This window comes from Arvicola amphibius, chromosome 4 (genome assembly GCF_903992535.2).
Source record: "Arvicola amphibius chromosome 4, mArvAmp1.2, whole genome shotgun sequence".
Taxonomy (NCBI): Eukaryota; Metazoa; Chordata; class Mammalia; order Rodentia; family Cricetidae; genus Arvicola; species Arvicola amphibius.
Genome location: NC_052050.1, coordinates 24672733 through 24690658, shown reverse-complemented (window position 1 = coordinate 24690658; position 17926 = coordinate 24672733). Strand labels below are relative to the sequence as shown.

The 17926-nt window shown below is 51.7% G+C and overlaps 2 protein-coding genes across 2 annotated transcripts; one reads left to right on the top strand and one right to left on the bottom strand.

Annotated features, from left to right (window-relative positions):
• Nucleotides 1–1497: 1497 nt before the first annotated feature.
• On the top strand, nucleotides 1498–6971 carry Prr15l (proline rich 15 like). Its single transcript, XM_038328513.1, has 2 exons — nucleotides 1498–1698; nucleotides 5913–6971. The coding sequence occupies exon 2, from the start codon at nucleotides 5941–5943 to the stop codon at nucleotides 6241–6243; it is 303 nt and encodes a 100-aa protein (XP_038184441.1). The 5' UTR covers nucleotides 1498–1698; nucleotides 5913–5940; the 3' UTR covers nucleotides 6244–6971.
• A 2300-nt stretch (nucleotides 6972–9271) lies between these two features.
• Pnpo (pyridoxamine 5'-phosphate oxidase) lies at nucleotides 9272–16139 on the bottom strand. Its single transcript, XM_038328600.1, has 7 exons — nucleotides 15881–16139; nucleotides 13809–13933; nucleotides 12336–12435; nucleotides 11380–11433; nucleotides 11010–11138; nucleotides 10628–10698; nucleotides 9272–10461 (listed from the first exon to the last, which is right to left on the bottom strand). Exons 1-7 carry the CDS (start codon nucleotides 16016–16018, stop codon nucleotides 10293–10295), a joined length of 786 nt encoding a protein of 261 aa, XP_038184528.1. The 5' UTR covers nucleotides 16019–16139; the 3' UTR covers nucleotides 9272–10292.
• Nucleotides 16140–17926: the final 1787 nt, after the last annotated feature.

The following is a 17926-nucleotide window of genomic DNA, read 5'->3' as shown; positions in this document are numbered from 1 at the left end:
AGGAGGAGGAGGAGGAGGAGGAGGAGGAGGAGGAAGAGGAGGAAGAGGAGGAGGAAGAGGAAGAGGAGGAGGAGGAAGAGGAGGAGGAGGAGGAAGAGGAGGAGGAAGAGGAAGAGGAGGAAGAGGAGGAGGAAGAGGAAGAGGAGGAGGAGGAAGAGGAGGAGGAAGAGGAGGAGGAAGAGGAGGAGGAAGAGGAGGAGGAAGAGGAGGAGGAAGAGGAGGAGGAAGAGGAGGAGGAGGAAGAAGAGGAGGAGATGGGGAAGATGAGAGTTGGCTAGTTAGAGTCAAACATACCTGGAGAGAGTCAGGGAAATGGGAACTTTCATGCCTTTTTCGGCCCCAGTACCTTGCTCTGTGTAGAGCACACATACCCAGCCCAGAGAGGAAGGAAGGCAGCTGTGAGTATGTTGGGTAGAGAAGCTTCCAGAACCCTGGACACGCAGCAGCGGTTTCTTACTCTGGAGAGATGCCCATCTGAAGGTCAAGAGCATGCCTCAGGGCAGCTACCCAAGCATTCCCCAAGGCCAGCAGCCAGGCCGAGGTGGGTTTGTGGGACGTGACTGTGTGCCCACAATTCTGCCTTTCTCCGTGCCTATACCTACCACTTTCTCCTGCTCCTTTCTTCTCTCCCTTCTCCCTTCCCCTCTTCCTTTCTCTTTGGGAATCTGAGAAAAGTTGAGGCTTATGCAGAAACCCTCTGCACACAGGGGATTCTTTGTGTAATTTCCCTAAAAGAGTTCTCTATGTAGGCCAGGCTAGCCACTAACTCATGACTTTCCTGTTTCAGCTTCCTGAGTGCTAGGGTTCCACTGCACCTGGCGTTGGCATATTATCTAAAGCCCCTCCCCCATAACCACCTCTGAGCAAGAGGAGGCTATGCAAGGGGTCTAAAGAGCCTTGCCCACACATCAGGCTGCCCCTGTTTCCTCTAGTGAGATCTTCCGGAATAGGGGGTCTTCAGGTCAGGAGGGAATCCCAGTCCCCCTGCCCACAGAGGAGGTCTGGGTAGGGGAGAGCTGACAGCCTGGGAACCGGTCTGCCAACCAGTTCAACCAGAGACTGGTTTCAACTCAGGTAGTTCAAAGGGATCAGGGATGCCCAGCCTGCTCTGAGAGCAGCGGGCCCTTAACCCTTTCTCTGTAGTGCCCTGGCAACATCCGGGTGGCGGCCCATGCTGGAGAGGGGTTTAAGCTCCTTGGAAGATAAAATGGGTGTGGGTGGCTTTGGCGATGGTTTCAGAGTGCAACCAGACACTGGGGAGTGGGGCGGGAGAAAACTGAGGAGGGAGGCTCCCGTGCTCCCCATCCCAGATGTCCCTCGAGATTCGGTCCTCTAGCGTGGTGATCCCAAGAGGATCCTGGCTTCTGGGTGGCTGCAGGGGCCCTGGGATTGGATTTCTGGGCTAATGAATATTCATCAGTTTGAGCCAGCCTCTGCTGCTGTTTACTTAGCTGGGAGGGGCTGGGTTTCAGGTTCACCTTGACTCCAGGAGCGGCTGCGAAGCAAACTGGTACCTGCTTCTGCACCTGTTTCCCTCACACCTGCCCCGCAGCTGCTCCTACCCACCTCTCCAGGCTGAGTCTGGCCCGCACCCTGGAGACACCCTCGGCTCCTCCAATCTCACCTGCCTGGGCAGCTCCTCCAGTCAGCTCCTCTAGGGAAAGTCTCACCTCCAGCCCAGAGCAGTCCGGATTACAGGTACAGGCAGCAGGGACTGGTGGGTGGGGAAACTCTGACGCAGGCCCCGACCAGGGTTCCCACTGCTGCCTCCGTGGTAGACAAGCCCCGCAGACTCTGTCTTCATCCCGTCTCACCCCACTGGCCTCTGGGAAAATGCCCAGGCCTCCAACAGAATTCCCGCTGAGAAAGTTTCACTATTAAACTCTTCTTTTGCTCAAGACCACCCCCTCCGGCCCGCAACCTGGAACATGTATGTGTCTGGCCGTCTGGTAGAAACATCTCCCGCTAGCTGTCCAGTCTTCTCAGGGTGGTCAAAGGCCTTGGGGGCTCTGCAGAAGAAGGGGAGCAGGTTCTACCATGCAGAACCGACACCCTTCTTCCCCTGCCCCTCCACCTCTCACGCAGTCAAATGGTTAGCTTGTCCAGTTCAGAAGGACTTGGCCCACTCTGGGCACAGCCCTTCAGATAGTGCTCTAGTTGGGGTGACAGGACTTGTCTTGGGTGTTTATGTGCATGCGATGGGGCTAGCCACCGGAGGCAGGAGGTGGCAAGTTGTCCTAACAAGGCCTTTCATGGGGCCTGAAGCTACAGAAACAGCAGAGGTGGAGCTGACATCCTTGGGGCCTGATTTTCCTCATCCCTCGATTGCAAGGCCCAGGGCAAGGGCCCAGCCCTTAACCTGACATCTCAGGGTCCTGGGTAGCAGACAGCTGTTCTCTCTCACCCAGTGCTAGATCTGTGTGTCTACCACCCGGTCCCCTTGACTTTCCGGGATCATGCACGGGCATGTGACGAAACATTTTAACGTTTTCCTCTTTACAACTCTGGCCACCTTTTTCTTTTTCTTTTTCTTTCTTTCTTTTCCTTCTTTCTTTTCTTTTCTTTTTGCTGTTGTTTGTTTGTTCATTTTGTTTATTTTTAAGACAGGGTCTCATTCTGGAGACCAGGCTGAAGTAGAAACTTGTTGGGTAGATCAGGCTGGCTTTGGAGTCACTGGGCTGTCTTTTCCTGAGTGTGGAGATTGCAAATGTGCATTACCACGCCTGGTTCATATCGCCTGCTCTTTGTTGTGGCTTTTTTGTTGTTGTTTTTTTAAGACAGGATTTCTTTGTGTAGCCCTGGCTGTCTTGGAACTCACTCTGTAGACCAGGCTAGCCTCAAATTCACAGACTTACCTGCCTCTGCCTCCTGAGTGCTGGGATTAAAGGCGTGCACCACTACTGCCCAGCTAGACAAGAATATCTTTATGTAGTCCTGACTTCTGGAGCTCCCAATGTAGAGTGGACTCACCTTAAACTCGCAGAGCTCCTCCTGTCTCTGCCTCCTGATGGCTGGGATTAAAAGTGGGTGCTACCGTGCTAGACCAGATTCTATATCGTCTTTTACGTGCACTAAAGACTCTCCAGGCTGAGTTATGCAAAACAGAGAATAGTCCATCACTTTATCTGCTTTAGAGATTCAGATTTCCATGTGTTAGTCTTGCCTCAGGGGGCAAACACTTGTTCCGGTGTCTAGGAGTCCTGGGAGAGAGGACAGGAAGGCCAGCAAACGTATCCTCAAGAGTCCAGGGTACAAGTCCAGGACACAGGGCACCAAGGCAGGCATTAACAGTCTTCCGAGCAGTTCCCCATGACCTGTGCCTCCTTCAACTTCAAGGCGAAGTAGGCTCCGGATATGCCGCCCTGATACATAGTACTCGTTGAAATGGGTACATTTTAACTGGCATCAGCAGAAGCCTCTCTCCCACATAGAGCAAGGAAATCAGGTGCCCATGTCTCTGGCAGCTCCAGAGGGGCAGTGGTGGGCCGACAAGGCAGCTACCGAGCAGGCACCCTGTCCCTCCTTCCTTGCCCTCCCACAGTTCCTTCCAGTAACCCGCTCTGGAACGCTAAGTTCTGTGCAAGGCTGTGCTAAGCCCAGGAGGGGCATGCTGCCAAGGCAAACCTCTCAGGCTGTCCCTCCATGCACTTGACTCTCCAGGTGCCTGGAAGTACCCATCCAGCCCTCATCCCCGCTCCCCTTGCAACCCCGTGCTCTAAGTGGGGCTGTACAAGATCTTTAACTTCAGTCACTTGGACCCAGCTGAAGGGGTAGAGTCAGTAATACGGGTCTGCTTTGTGGATAAAAGAATGGGAAAGAGTATTCTGGGCAGGGGTGGCGGCGGGGGAGATGTATCTAGAGGGGCAGAAGACACCACACAAGGGACAGCAGCAAGAGGTGTTCAGCTTGTTTCCAGCCTAGGCCTGGGTCTTGCTCTTGTTTTTCCTGAATCTGATATGCTCCCCTCACCCCAAATACCTATATGCATTATGGAAATTAGAAAGCCAGAAGGGGAGAAAGCAGTACCCTATGTTTCTTCTACAAAAAAAAACAAAAAACAAAAAAAACAAAACAAAAAAAAAACAACAAACTGGTGGTCAATTTGGATTTTTTTCTTTCTGGTGATTTTAGAAAATGTAACAAAGTCCACCAAGATTTGGGGGTTTTGGTGCTATGGATTAAACACAGAGTTTTGGGTATATTAGGCAAAGGATCTACCACCTAGCTATGCTCCCAGCCCCCTCTATCATCAGCTTTCTAAAAATTACATTTCTGGCACCTTTAATCCCAGCACTCAAGAGGCAGAGGCAGGCAGATCTCTGTGAGTTGGAGGCCAGCCTGGTCTACAGAGTGGGTTCCAGGACAGCTGGGGCGACACAGAGAAACCCTGTCTTGAAAAACAAAAACAAACAAAAAAATCTCTTGGGTGTACATAAAGGGGGTATGCCATGGTTTATTTGTGGAAGTCAGCGAACTTCTGAGCATCAATTCTCTTCTTCTACCAAGTAGGCCCTAGAGGTGGAACTCAGGTCATCAGGTTTGGTGGCAGGTGCATTGCCTGTGGCCCATCTCACAAGTCCCTCCATCGGCTTTAAGGGAGGCAACAAATGCAGGTCTGGGCCGCCTGGTCGTCTCGCTTCCTGGCGTCTGTTAGCTTCTGCCCCCTGCTTCCCCAGGGTTCTTCCAGTGTCTGCCCAGGGTCATAAGACCAGACCCCCAACCTCTCTGGGCCCAGAGATGCCCATGACTATGTCGTTCAGCTCCCTCATAGAATTTAATTCCTCCAGGCTTCTGTCCCCTCCGTACTGCAGACAGCCGTGGCCAGAGAGCTTCATTCCCAGGCCTTCCTCTAGCTCATATGCACCTTTGTGGAAATTAATAAAAGGTCAGGTCTGAGCAGAGGCGGCACTGTGTCAGGGCACACAGCTTGTGAGCTGTGAAGCTTGGATTTCAACCCAAATCCCACCTGAGAACCTTATAGAAGGGTCCGTACAGAACAACCCGCGATCATGGCACCTCCCAGGCTCCAGCTGACTGCCTTGCAAATTTTTAACTCTCCTTCAAACACCTGTCCTGTGGTGGCTTGCTGGGGAAAAAGAACAGCTTGGTAATGATTACTCCATTTCCTGAGTTTTACTCCGTAAAGCTGATGTAACCATATAGACAGGCCGTCGCGGTGGGGCTGAGTGTTAGGCCTAGATGGCCTGGATAAGGACCCCGAGGACCAGAGAAGTAACTTGGCCGAAGTCAGGGCTTAGGCAAACCTTCCGAAGAATGCAGCTCCCAGGCCTCTCCTCAGGGAAGGCCCATGTTTGTCACTGTTGGGAATGACAAACAGCTAGAACTAGCACAAATTCTATTTAATTTTGTTCTGAGTTCCAAGCAAAACACAGGGTGTTTCTGCAAGCATGGCCTGTCAGTGGTCTGCCAACACTGGGCAGAGTGGGAAGGACTTGGTCATGGTGCCACAGACCAAGGTATGTGTGACTAGGTAAGGAGTTCCCCTAGCCTGTAGCCTGAAGGCTTGGAAGGAAGGACCTCCAAGCTCTCTACAGCTTTGCGAGGCAGTGGGGTAGGGCTGTCTCGCTGTCCCATGCCTGTCTTTCCCATTAATGGCTGCCCTGGAGGCTCTTTTCCCAACCCTCAGTCCTACCTTCAACAAGCCTCAACCCTTCAATTCTTTCTTTACCTTTTTTTTTTTTTTTTTTTTTTTTTTGAGACAGGGCCTCACTATGTAGCCCAGGCTGGCCTCCAATTTCCAGCCCTTCCAGCTCAGCCTCTGTGCTGCAGTTCTAGGCGTTAACCAGCACACCGGACTGTTCTTGAAACAGCCAATAACTGTGAATGAGTCCTAGTCCAAGCGCCCATCCCCTCCACCCAGTGACCTTTGTCTCTCCCGCTTGGTCCTGCAGAAAGCCCGGCCTGGGCCTCGGGACCGCCATGACTGAAGTCGGTTGGTGGAAGCTGACTTTCCTCCGGAAGAAGAAGTCCACCCCCAAAGTGCTCTATGAAATCCCTGACTCCTACGCCCAAACGGAGGGAGGTGCGGAGCCCCCGAGCCCTGACGCCGGAGGTCCTCACAGCGACTTTAACACCCGCCTGGAGAAGATTGTGGACAAGAACACCAAAGGCAAGCACGTCAAAGTCTCCAACTCAGGCCGCTTTAAGGAAAAGAAAAAAGTCCGGGCCATGTTGGCAGAGAACCCCAACCTCTTTGACGACAGGGAGGACAAAGGACAATGAAGGCAGCCAAGGAGGACACTAGCACCTCCCTGCCCCCTGCCACTGGTGGGGTCTGAGGCAGGAGCTTGCCACGCTGGCCTCTTTGGTCATAGCTGATGCCATGGTGGCAGGTGATGCCTGCTGGCAGGAGCACCTGGTTCTTAGGTTTGTATTTATGTGCCCCAGATTTACGAAGGGCCTGGGAGATCCCAGGGCCCTCCTCCCCGCGATCACAAACAAAGGCACTCGGGTCTAGGATGAAAAATGGCCGCCTAGAAGTACAACTGTCCTTGGCAAAGCAGCTTGGCTCACAGGGAGGCGGCGCGGCAGAGAGTAGAGAGGGAGCCTGGCAGACTCCACCCCCTCCCTGGGCACAGGGTCAAGGGTGAATTTGGATCGCTGCTCCCTCTACTTTCTCTACCTGGGACTTGTTCTCCCGGACCAATCCTAGAAGAGCAGAGTTTCCAGAAGTCACGTGATAAGCGGTTTCCTTGGTGCCAGAGGCGGAGCTGTTGAACTTGAGATCACCTCTGAATTCAAGGAGTAAACCTCCTGGAACTTCGCTCCTCTCCTCGGAGTGGAGCGGCAAAAGATAGGAGCACTCCCTGGGGTGCTACAGAAAGCCAAATCAGAAATCCCTGAGTTATTGCCTTGACCAGCACGTGTGTGAGTGCTGAATTACATAGCCCGAAAGAGAAGCCTCAGTGGTCCAAGGGTCCAAACTAGAGGAATGGATGGGTTTCTTTTACTTTTTCCCTAATAGTATTTAAGATGGATCCGCCCCAGAAGTCAATCCTGGAGCCTTGAATTTTGTTGGAAGAGTCGTGGTAGGCTTTACCTAGTAATAAATAGTGCTGAGAACCCAGAGGTATCTATGCTGTTATCTCACATGTCTGGGGATGGCCATGTCCCTACCTTCGTGTGGGCTCTTCAAACTTCAGGAAGGGACCCCAAGTGTGACAGTGTAGAAGCTGTGTCAGTAATTCCACCATCAAGCTAGGCTTCATATGGCAGGGGAGAAAGGAAGGAGACAGACACCCCCTGGACAACCAAGAAGTTGTGGGGGCTCTAAGACAGTGGGTTAGAACTTCGGCAACCGGCCCCAAAACTCTGTAGTTCTCAGTGGTTCAGCTTAGGACCAAGGTTTAAATTCTAGTGCCACTGAGTAGCCTGCTGAGCCTGGGGACATTTTATAGAGAGACTTATCTGTAAAGCCAGGTGTGAGGGCAAATCTCAGTTCTTGCTGAGACAGGGGGATTGCAGTTCAAAGGTCAGCCTGTGAAATACTGGAAGGCCCCATCTCAGGAAACACCATAAAACCTCCTCAGAGTCTCAGGTGGTTCCCTTCCTTTTCCTTCTCTTAAAGAATGCCACCATCCCCACTGCTTTGGTTAAAGAAGCAGGGGAGAGTTCTCACTGTGTAATGTCAAGTCTGGTTCTAACCCAAGCCACAGGACCTGAGAACTGAAGAAAAAAAAAAAATCAGTCAAATCCCTGGAGTTCACGGTGGGAAAGACCAAGGTGGCCACTCAGCTATGTGGTTCAACAGCTTCGAGGTCAGTGCCTCAAAGTCTGCAGGGCCACCCCACCCTAGGGAGCTGTTGCTGAGGAAGTCTATTGCCAAAACAAACAGACCTATACAAGGAGACCTTTGTCAGGTGCCTCGCCCAGGCCAGGGAAACTCAGGGGATAAGGGAGGCAGAGCAGGAGCTGAACAGAAAATAGACTGAGGGGCCCTGCCTTTACCTCAGCCTTTTGCACCCCTTCTTCCCAGAACTTTCTAGGTCTGTTACTCAATTCATAAAGTCTCCCACAAAGAGCTGAGATACCCCCCAATCTTGCAACCTTGCTGTTAACTTACCACACACACTGCTCACGACAGGCTGTCTCCCTAGTCCTCCCTACCCCCATCATGGAGACTGGTCAGCTCCATTTTCTGTTGGAGGGTGAGAGAGGTTAGTTAAACTACCAGCCCTTGGCCAGGCACTTGGTTAAAGGGAGAGCTGGTCTGTCTGTGTGACCCATGATGCCCCATACCCCAGCACCTTCCATTCTTGAGCCTCTTTTATTGTGTGCTGGGGTGGCAGGAGCAGGAACAGTTCCCCTCGGCAGAATGCCATGGGAGATGAGACAGGACAGCATTTTAGGTCTTAGGCCACTGGGAGGTGACAGCCACCAAGGGGAATGTAAAAGCTCTGGGACCCATGGGAGAACCAACCCATGAGCCTAGAGTCTGGGTACCCTCTAAGAGCCATCCTGAAGGGAGTACCTAATTCCAGACAGGAAATGAAGATGGGTACTGGGTATAGACTCGTGTTTGGTTTTGCTTTTTAGAGACAGGCGCTCACAGTGCAGCCCAAGTTGGCTTGGAACTCACTATGCAGCCCAGACTGACCTCAAACGCATTACAATCCTCCTGTCCTAGCCTCCCAAGTGTTGGGGTTAGAGGCATGAACCATACCACTAGGTTTATGCCCCCGCCAGACACAATGCTGAGGATTGAATTTACACATGCTAGACAAACACTCTATTGCTGATTCCTTCCATGGGGTCCCTGGTCTCTGTCTTTCACATGCCCTAGAATGATCTCTGTGGGAATCCTCCAGGAAGACAGTACTTGTCACCCTAAGCTGGAGGCCTGGTTGGCTAGAGAGACCCAGCTGCCCCAAGGGAGTCCCAAGCAAGGCAGCTGCAAGCTTGCAGAAGCTGCGAGGAGGAGGAGGAGGAGGAGGAGGAGGAGGAGGAGCAGCCGGAGGAGCCGAGAGAGCAAACACGTGCAGGAGCCGGGACAGGCCATGGTTATCAACCAGTTTCACTGGGAAGCCACCCAAGCGGAGGAAGGGGGAGGCAGAAGAAGCCGCCTGGAACTGGCCTCCACTGCCCAGTAAGGGTCAACTCTAGCTAGTGGGCTCCCCCTGCTGGACCCAATCTGTCTGGCGAGAAGCTAGGAGGGAGGAAAGTCTTGTACATCCATTTGCTCCCCAGCTTTCCTGTCTGCTGAGGTACTTCCTCCTGGGACCAACAAAAAAAAAAAAAATCAGGTCAAGCATTAATGTCACACATGGCCGACAAGTTTTTATTACACACTTGCATGTTGGAAATGACAACTGGGATCACGCTAAAAACTGGGGACATACGCAACCCCCTAAAAGAGGTGGGGTACAGCAAGGTGTTCTCAACAACTCATGTGCACGTACTAACAAAGTCACAGTCCATGGCATAACAGTGAAAGGGGTGAGAGAGGGGAGGGCACCTGGTGGGCGGCAGCAGGGTCGGTGTCCTTCGGGACCCAGGTTTAAGTAGGGGGATCAACGCAGAAGAGGAACCCTTGTCAGTGACAGAGGCTGAAGCACACACCCACAACGTCAAAAGAAGTACAGCGTCCAGAGTAACAGGTTCATGGCCAACCAGAACAAAGAGTAGTGGTTCTCTGATCCTGGCTGAGCCACAGAAAACACAGATTGGCCCAGTCTCCTTTCCGTGGCCGGTGAGCCATGCACGTCGGCAGCCTGGTGATTCTGTTGCTGGAAATGGAGTCATACCAGCTGCTGTCCCTCAATGGGCTTTTCCAAAACCCACAAGCAAAGCCAAGGGAGATAATTAGGAGATTCTTTGCCATTCGTGACTATGACATGATCACACTCTGCTCCTGCTGAGTTCGAAGGACTCGGAGGGGGAGTCCTGGAAAACTTTGATATAAAGGATGGATAGGAAGGGAAATGTACTTAGTGAGCTGGGTCTGGTGGCACAAGCCTGTAACCACTGCTCTTCAAAAAACCGCGGCAAGAGGAACTTAAGGCCAAGACTTGACTGGGGAACATACACAGTGAGTTCAAGGCCAGCCTAGGCAACTTAGTCTCCAAATAAAAGGTTAAGAAAAAAATATTGGGACTATAGCTCAGCGGTAGTGTTACCTAGAATGAGCAAGGTCCCAGGTTTAAGCCCAAGTGCCCCCCAACACACAGAGAAAGGTAGACCTGGCTCCCAGTCCTTTGCCCTCTCTTAGAAGAGCTCTCCCCCACTCTCTTTCAGCTAATTTCAGACAATTCCCCAACATTCTGAGTCCAGAGTCAAGGTGCAAGTCTCTCATACACCCAGTCTTCCTCCCCATGGTGGGTCATGGGTCCCAAGGGGGCATCTCCTGCTGTCAGGTCTCGCCGGAAGACAATGCGGTCATGCAGGCGGTTGGTTTGGCCTTGCCAGAACTCTATCACCTGTGGGTACAGGATGTAGCCACCCCTACGGGAAGAAGCAGAGCTTTGTTGTGCCGTCCTCCTCTCTCATCCCAAGCTCTCTTGCAGGAAGCTCCTGGGATGAGCTGGCGAGGGTTTCACGGAGAAGGGTAAATCCACAGACAGGGCCCCCGTGTCCCTTTTGGATGTCCATCAGGTGTAGTATCGCTTACCAGTAGTCCGGCTTAGGCACCTCTTGTTCCTGGTAGAGCTGCCCCAATTCCTCATTTTTCTTTCTCAGGTACTGTTCAGGGAAGACAGAGTAGGAGCCAGGCATGGGCGATGATGCACTTAAGGACTTACGAACATAGGTTCTGGGGCAGGACCCCGGCCAGGTATGGGGGGCAGAGGGGAGCGAGGGGTTCTGGGGCAGTGGTCAAAAGGAGAGCCAGACAGAGGAAGCCTGTTTTCAGTCTTCCCACTCTTCTCCCCAGGGACAGCATCGTCTTTTTCTCTCTGCTAGACTGACAGGGCCCTGGTATCTTCTGGAGACAGTCCCTGGGGATGTGCCCAGAGCCTCAGGAATCAAGAGGATCACGCTGAAGCCCCACTTACCTCCCGATCGGGGATCACAGAACTTTGCCGACTGACCACAGCCCCAATCTGGCTGCTCTTGGGGCGGGAATGGAAGTAGCTCTCAGCGTCCTTCTCAGGCAGCTTCTTCACAGGGCCCTCCACACGTACCTGCATGCGGATGACCCGGGCTAGGCGATGCTGGGTCCCACCAATCCCTCTTACTGGCGCCAGCCCTGTTTCTTGCTGTTTTCTCTATCCGTTGCCACACCACTCAGCTCCAACCAGACCGTCTGAGAGTTGTGTGGGAGGCAGAATATGTGCCTGGCCTGGGGACCCGCCCTGCAATTGTTTATAAACCGACCCCTGCCCACACGGTCCACAGGAAGTTGTCTTGGAGATGCTCACTCACCTGCCGGTTCAGGGGCTCCCAGTAGAAGACAAGAGAGGCAAAGGGATTCGAGTCCTGAAACAAGACGGAAGTCATAGATACCACTGAAACAGGAAAGCCATGCTCTCTGCGCGGAGGAGGAAGGCAGGAAATGGAGGAGACTTTCGACAGATGCATTCAATGTTCCATCTCATTTAAACTCTCAAAGGCGAGCCTCCTGTTTCAGGTCTGAAGACAGGCTCTCAGGGCAGAGTGATGTGAAGTTCACACAGCTGGTGCTAGAGCCGGGTTTAAGCCGGCTAAACGCCGGTGTGAGGCTTGGCCTCTCCAATCACCAGAGTTGTGGCATTAGACAGGTTTCTTATTGTTTGTTTTGTTCTCATTGTTGTTTTTGAGACAGGGTCCTACTCTGTGGCCTGTGGCAATGCTCCTGCCTCTGCCTCCACACCCAGCTCACCCACGGAGCTTTGGGAGGTGCTGTGAAATGTACCCCAGGGTGGCATGACTAAATACAAATGAAACGCCCGCCGACTCCTGCGCCCCTTAGAACAGGTGTTGGGGACAAAACAGATTAAATAAAAAGCGGCAACCTCTACTCCACAGAGATTACTGTGGAGCAAATATCAATCATGTAACCACATAAACAAATGCACAGTCAGAGGCTGAAAAGAAATGACAAAGTAAAGCTGTAAGGTGCCCTGTGGGCAAACAGTGCCATGTGCCAGGGGCTGACTCAGTGTTAATTGAGGAAGGCTTCCCTAATGAGGGACCATGTGGCTGAGACCCACAGGAATGGCAGCTGATTGGGTAGCGATGATGGAGGGGGGGTGTGGGTCATTCATTCAGAGTACAAAGGTCCTGAAGCAGGAGAGAGCCTGAGCAGAGACAGGATGGAGCAGGGGAGTGGCAAGAAGACCACGTAAACAGGGTGGAGGCTAGCCCTGCCAGCCCTGGGAAGGACTGAGCCTGACCCTCACCAGCTCTTTTCCCTTTCGACTCTCGTAGTTAGTGAAGAAGCGGAAGCCATCCTTGCCAAAGCCCTTCAGCAGCAGCATGCGGGCAGAGGGTTTTCCATCTCTAGGGCACACAGCAGAGCATCAGGTCAGAAACCATTCCAGCGTTCTCACCCCTGAGCAACCCCTTCAGCCACGCCCCTTAGGGAGGCAAATATCAATCGTGTAATCCCATAAACAAATACATAGCCACAAACTGGGGGCGGGGGGAGGGGAAGAGGGGTCAGAAAGCCAAACTGTGGGGTCTAGTGCCATCAAACAACGCCTTTGGGAATTTTGCTGGAGGAACAAGTGTGATATCACTGTCTGGGGCTCCTTGTGGAGCAAACAGTGTCTCCCTAAGGGATGTATGGCATACAGTGTCCCTGACAGCCACTTGCTCTTGAACTTCTAGCGTGTAAAAAGTAAACTTTTATTGCCTAAGCTACCTAGTCTATGGCATCTTACTGTGACAATGTTGAAAAGCACGTGAGACTGGAAGAGAAAGAACCTTCTAGTCCTTCCTTCTGTAGAGGCAACTGATCACTCAAAAAGAGGCAGTGATAGCGGGGTGGTGGTGGCACACGCCTTTAATCCCAGCACTCGGGAGGCAGAGGCAGGCGGATCTCTGTGAGTTTGAGACCAGCCTGGTCTACAAGAGCTAGCTCCAGGACAGGCTCTAAAGCTGCAGAGAAACCCTGTCTCGAAAAACCAAAAAATAAAAATTAAAAAAAAAAGAGGCAGTGATAGACAGACTTCTGCCCTGAGCTCTCAGTGATAACCCAGAGGGTGGTGTCAAAGCCCTGACTCGAAGCCTGGTGCTTTAGTGAGAAGGGACAAGAGCAACTGAGTAGGAGGCTAAACATAGATCTCTCGCTGGGCGGTGGTGGTGCACGCCTTTGATCCCAGCACTTGGGAGGCAGAAGCAGGAAATAATCTCTGAGTCTGAGGCCAGCCTGGTCTACACAGAGAAACTCTGTCTCAAAAAAAAAAAAAAAAAAAAAAAAAAAAAAAAAAAAAAAAAAAAAAAAAAAAAAAAAAACCAGAGGGAGACAGAGACAGACAGACAGATCTCTCAAAGGGTAGGACTGATTGGCAAATCCTATGCCGGGTTTCAGGAGAGGGAAAGGGTCTCGGGAGCAGCCTCAGGAGATGAAGGGCGATAGGGCTTGGGCAGATACGAGCATGAGGGAAGTCAAGGGTGGTGAGCGTTGAGTGGATACATCAAGGATCAAGATGTATATAAGGAGCTGCATTTTATCGCTGAAGAGCATTTAGTGAGCTGGCTTTTTGGTTTACCAGCTAAGGGCTGGTTTCCTGGGGCTCAGAGAAGATCGGAAACTCAGCTGGGGCTCTTTTGGTAGAACTGCAGACGTACAGTTGAGTGCACTTAGTTTAAGCCTTCCTAAGTCTCAACCATCTGGACCCACCCACACAGAGGCCCACGGCTGTGCCTACCTGGTGCAGGTAGCCAGACACATAGCATTGGCTTCCCCTATGTCCGGACACTGAACGGCCTCTTCAAACCATGAAGCGAACTGCTTCATGGGGTCCAGAGAGGTCAGATGAGACTCCTCAAATGCCTAGAAAGAGAGACTGACTCATTTAGTGAACACATAATGCTTATTTTGTGTCTAATATGGATTGAAGTACTTTTCAAGTATAAATGCATTTAGTTTTCTAAACAACCTTGAAACAAGCCAGGCATTGGGGGCACACGCCTTTAATCCCAGTACGCAGGAGACAGAGAAAGGGGGATCTCTGTGAGTTCGAGGCCAGCCTGGTCTACTATGCAAGTTCCATCCAAGATAGGCTTCAAAGCTACAGAGAAACGCTGTCTTGAAAAACCAAACCAAACAAACAAAAACACCTTGAAATAAGAGTACTACCAGGAAGTAGATTCTGTGCCCATTTATAGGAGATGAAACAGGCATAAAAATGACCCAATAAGTTTCTAAGTCTCCTAAACAGGAAGGAATGACCCAGGGTTCGAGAGTGCTGAAGTTCCTGCAGGCCACCTCATCATTTCTCGTGGGTTAGCTCTAAGCTTCACGAAGACCTATGTTTTATTTTTTTTATTTATTTTTTTAAAGATTTATTTATTTTTTTTAAATATTTATTTATTTATTATGTATACAGTTAGCCAGAAGAGGGCAGCAGACCTCATCACAGATGGTTGTGAGCCACCATGTGGTTGCTGGGAATTGAACTCAGGACCTTTGGAAGAGCAACCAGTGCTCTTAACCACTGAGCCATCTCTCCAGCCCAAAGATTTATTTATTATGTATACAACATTCTGCCCCCATATATGCCTGCACGCCAGAAGTGGGCAACAGATCTCATCACAGATGGTTGTGAGCCACCATGTGGTTGCCGGGAATTGAACTCAGGACCTCTGGAAGAGCAGCCAGCACTCTTAACCACTGAGCCATCTCTCCAGCCCCGAAAACCTATGTTTTAGACAAGCACTTCTGGAAATGTTTACATGCAATCAGTCACGCTTAGCAGATGTAGCTCTAGATCTCATTTCCAAAATTGACCTCTTGGTCCCTGACCTGAGGAGGGAAAAGGAAACCCAGGAGGTACTGAGGGAGGTAAAAACCAAGCTTCCAAATTAGCCTTGAACTCATTGTGTGGCAGACGGATGACCCTGAACTTTGGAGCCACCACGCCTAGTTTATTTGGTGCTAAGGACAAAATCCAGAACCTTTGTGCACGCACACTGGGCGAGAACTCTACCAACTGAGCCACAGACCCACCCTCCACCCCTTTATTATTTTATACCATGTCTATACTTGTTTTGTTTAGTCTTTGTTTTTCGAGACAGGGTTTCTCCGTGTTACTGTCCCAGCTGTCCTGGAACTAGCTCTTGTAGACCAGGCTGGCCTCAGACTCACAGAGATCCACCTGCGTCTGCCTCCTGCGTCCTGGGATTAAAGGCGTGCGCCACCACGGGCAGGAGTGTAGGGACTGTATAGGTACTTTGCAAATGCCTGAATACAGGCTGGTGAGATGGCTCAGCCAGTAAAGGAATCTGCCACCGAGCCTGGCGACTTGAGCTCAATCCTGGGTGACCTACATGATGGAAGGAAAAAAACCAATTCTTGAAAAACTGTCCTCTGGCCTATACACCACACACACACACACACACACACACACACACACACACACTAAGTGAATAAAAACGTAAAAATTAGAAAAACCCTAGACCCACAGACCCTTGTAAAGTCGGATTAGTAAACTGAGGCCCAGAGAAGATAAATTGCCCAAGGTGATATGGTGGGGAAAAAAAAAGCTGGGTTCCAACCCAGGTGGGTTCTGAAGTCGGTACCCTTCACGACAGTCTATGACACATCTTTATCCCACGTTTTCCTTCCTAGTTGTCTCTGAAACAACCTTCTCCCATCTGAGTGATCCCTAAATCCTGTTGCCCCCATTAGTGGCCCCTGAAGCCCCAAGGCGCTCGTCCAACCCCTTGGTAGATGACTCAGGAACACCCCCTTTTCGTGCCCTGGCGTCAGCGGCTGCACCTCTCGGTCCCCGCGGTAACTCTTGCGCATCGGTCCCAGGTCCATGACAGCACCCCGACAGCACAAGTGACGGAGGTAGCCTGGCCACTTCAAAGGTCGCCTGAACGTCACGCTGACGCTCAGCAGCCCGTACGTCATGTAGGCAGCCGGCCACGTGACCCGGCGTCGCCTGGTCCTGGGTTCCTCTGGGTTCGGAACCAATTGCTTAGCCTGGGAAGAATTAGCTAGCAGCCCAGACAAGCTAACAAGTTCTAAATTCTCGGAGCCAAGGTGCCAGGACAGCCAATAGCTGTCCAGGATCAGAGCTTGGAGACCGACGCGGAGAACTCATTGGTTTGAGTTTCCTGAAGCGAGACCAATTAGAACGAGAACAGAGGAAGTCAGCAGCCAATGGAATGCGCCTCCAGGGACGGGAGCAGTGAGACAAGGAAATGCTGTCATCGCCGTAAACACGCACGTGGAGGGTTGTTAAAGGTGTAAGGACCCGTGCAGCCGAGGCGGGGGGCGGGGCGGAGTCTCGGGAGCTGGAGAGGAGTGGTCTGCAGTAAGTGGCTGGGCTACTGAAAAAAGAGCCTAGGGCAGGAAGCGCCTCCTGGAAGCGGAGGTTGGTAGACTGGGGAAAGAAACAAGGCTTTAGGGCCGGATTCTGAAGCAAGGTGAGGGAGACATGGAGAAAAGGGGGGTAGTCTGGTTGAGGGAAAAGATTGTGGCTTGAGAGAGAAAGGTAGAAACGGATTGTGAACCACACAGGACAGGTGTTGAGGGCCGTGAGGGTGGGGTGGTACTCTGGGGACTGGGAAGATGCTCTGATGTCATTGGGAAGATTGCGAGGTGAGCAGGGAGGCAGCTGAATAGAAAGAAGAGGGAAAATTGCGATCCGGCTACCCCTGACCAGAGTGGTATTCCCCTATGCCTTGGAATCCACTCCTGCCTCGTTTCCCCTAGGGGTGGGCCGGGCTGAGCGCATCCTGTCCCTGGGCAGTGGATAAAACATACTAGCCGCTCCCCTAACAGATGGAAGGGCTGCCCCTCTCCCAGGCCTCTTGCATCTTGGTTATTTCCCCTTTTTCACATTTTTTTTTCTTCCTAGGTAATGGGGAGGCATAGTTCATGGTCAATGCCAGCAATAGCGAGCTGAGGATACAGGGGACGGGAGCCTGCAAAATGATTTCAGGCTGTAGATGTAGGCCTGAGAAGCAGGTGTGGTGGAGATGACGGTAGCCCTGGTGTCTGCCAGCCTCTGGAATGGGAACCACAGGAGCAAGCCATCTAAACAGGCACCTAGACCTGTGTCAGGTAAGGAACTTCTTGGCGGGCTTATGTTTGCGGCGGGAACCTGCCATCCTATGTTCAGAGCTTGAACCAACGGAATCTGCTGCACAGAAACAAGACGAAGCTTGCTGGGCGTAGTGGTGCGTGTCTATAGGTAATCTCCTCACTCGGTTGAAGGCCAGCCTTGGCTACATAGCAAGTGTGAGGCTAGCCTGGGCCCCATAAGATCCCGTCTCGAGAAAGACAAAGCTCAGTTGTATGAGTCTGTGGGTTCTCCACCGGTTGGCATTGGGGGGGGGGAGCTGTCATTGTTTCTCCCATGAACATGATGGAGACTGCAGTTGACCTAAGTAGTTGTTAATGTTCTTTGGACGGCTCCACTCTGGGCTACACGTCCTTTGGAGCTAGAGTTTTATAGGCTAAGACTGTAAAGTCGAGAGCGTGAGCTGTGTGTGGTGCCACACACCTGTGACTCCAGCCCTTGGGAGACTGAGGTGAAAGGATCAGGAGATCCAACTTGGCTACATCGTGACCCCTGCCTTAAAAAAAAAAAAAAAAAATCCCATGAAGCCTGTGGTGGTGGCACATGCCTTTCATCCCAGCACTTGGAAGGCAGAGACAGTGTGTCTCTGTGAGTTCGAGGCCAGCCTGGTCTACAAAGCATCTCAAAAACCAAAAGAATCCCATGAGATGTGTATTTTTGTATCCTATCCATCTGATAACCCTTCGCTATAGACTACCTTGGGGCCGGGCGTTGAGTGAGGTCTTACTGTT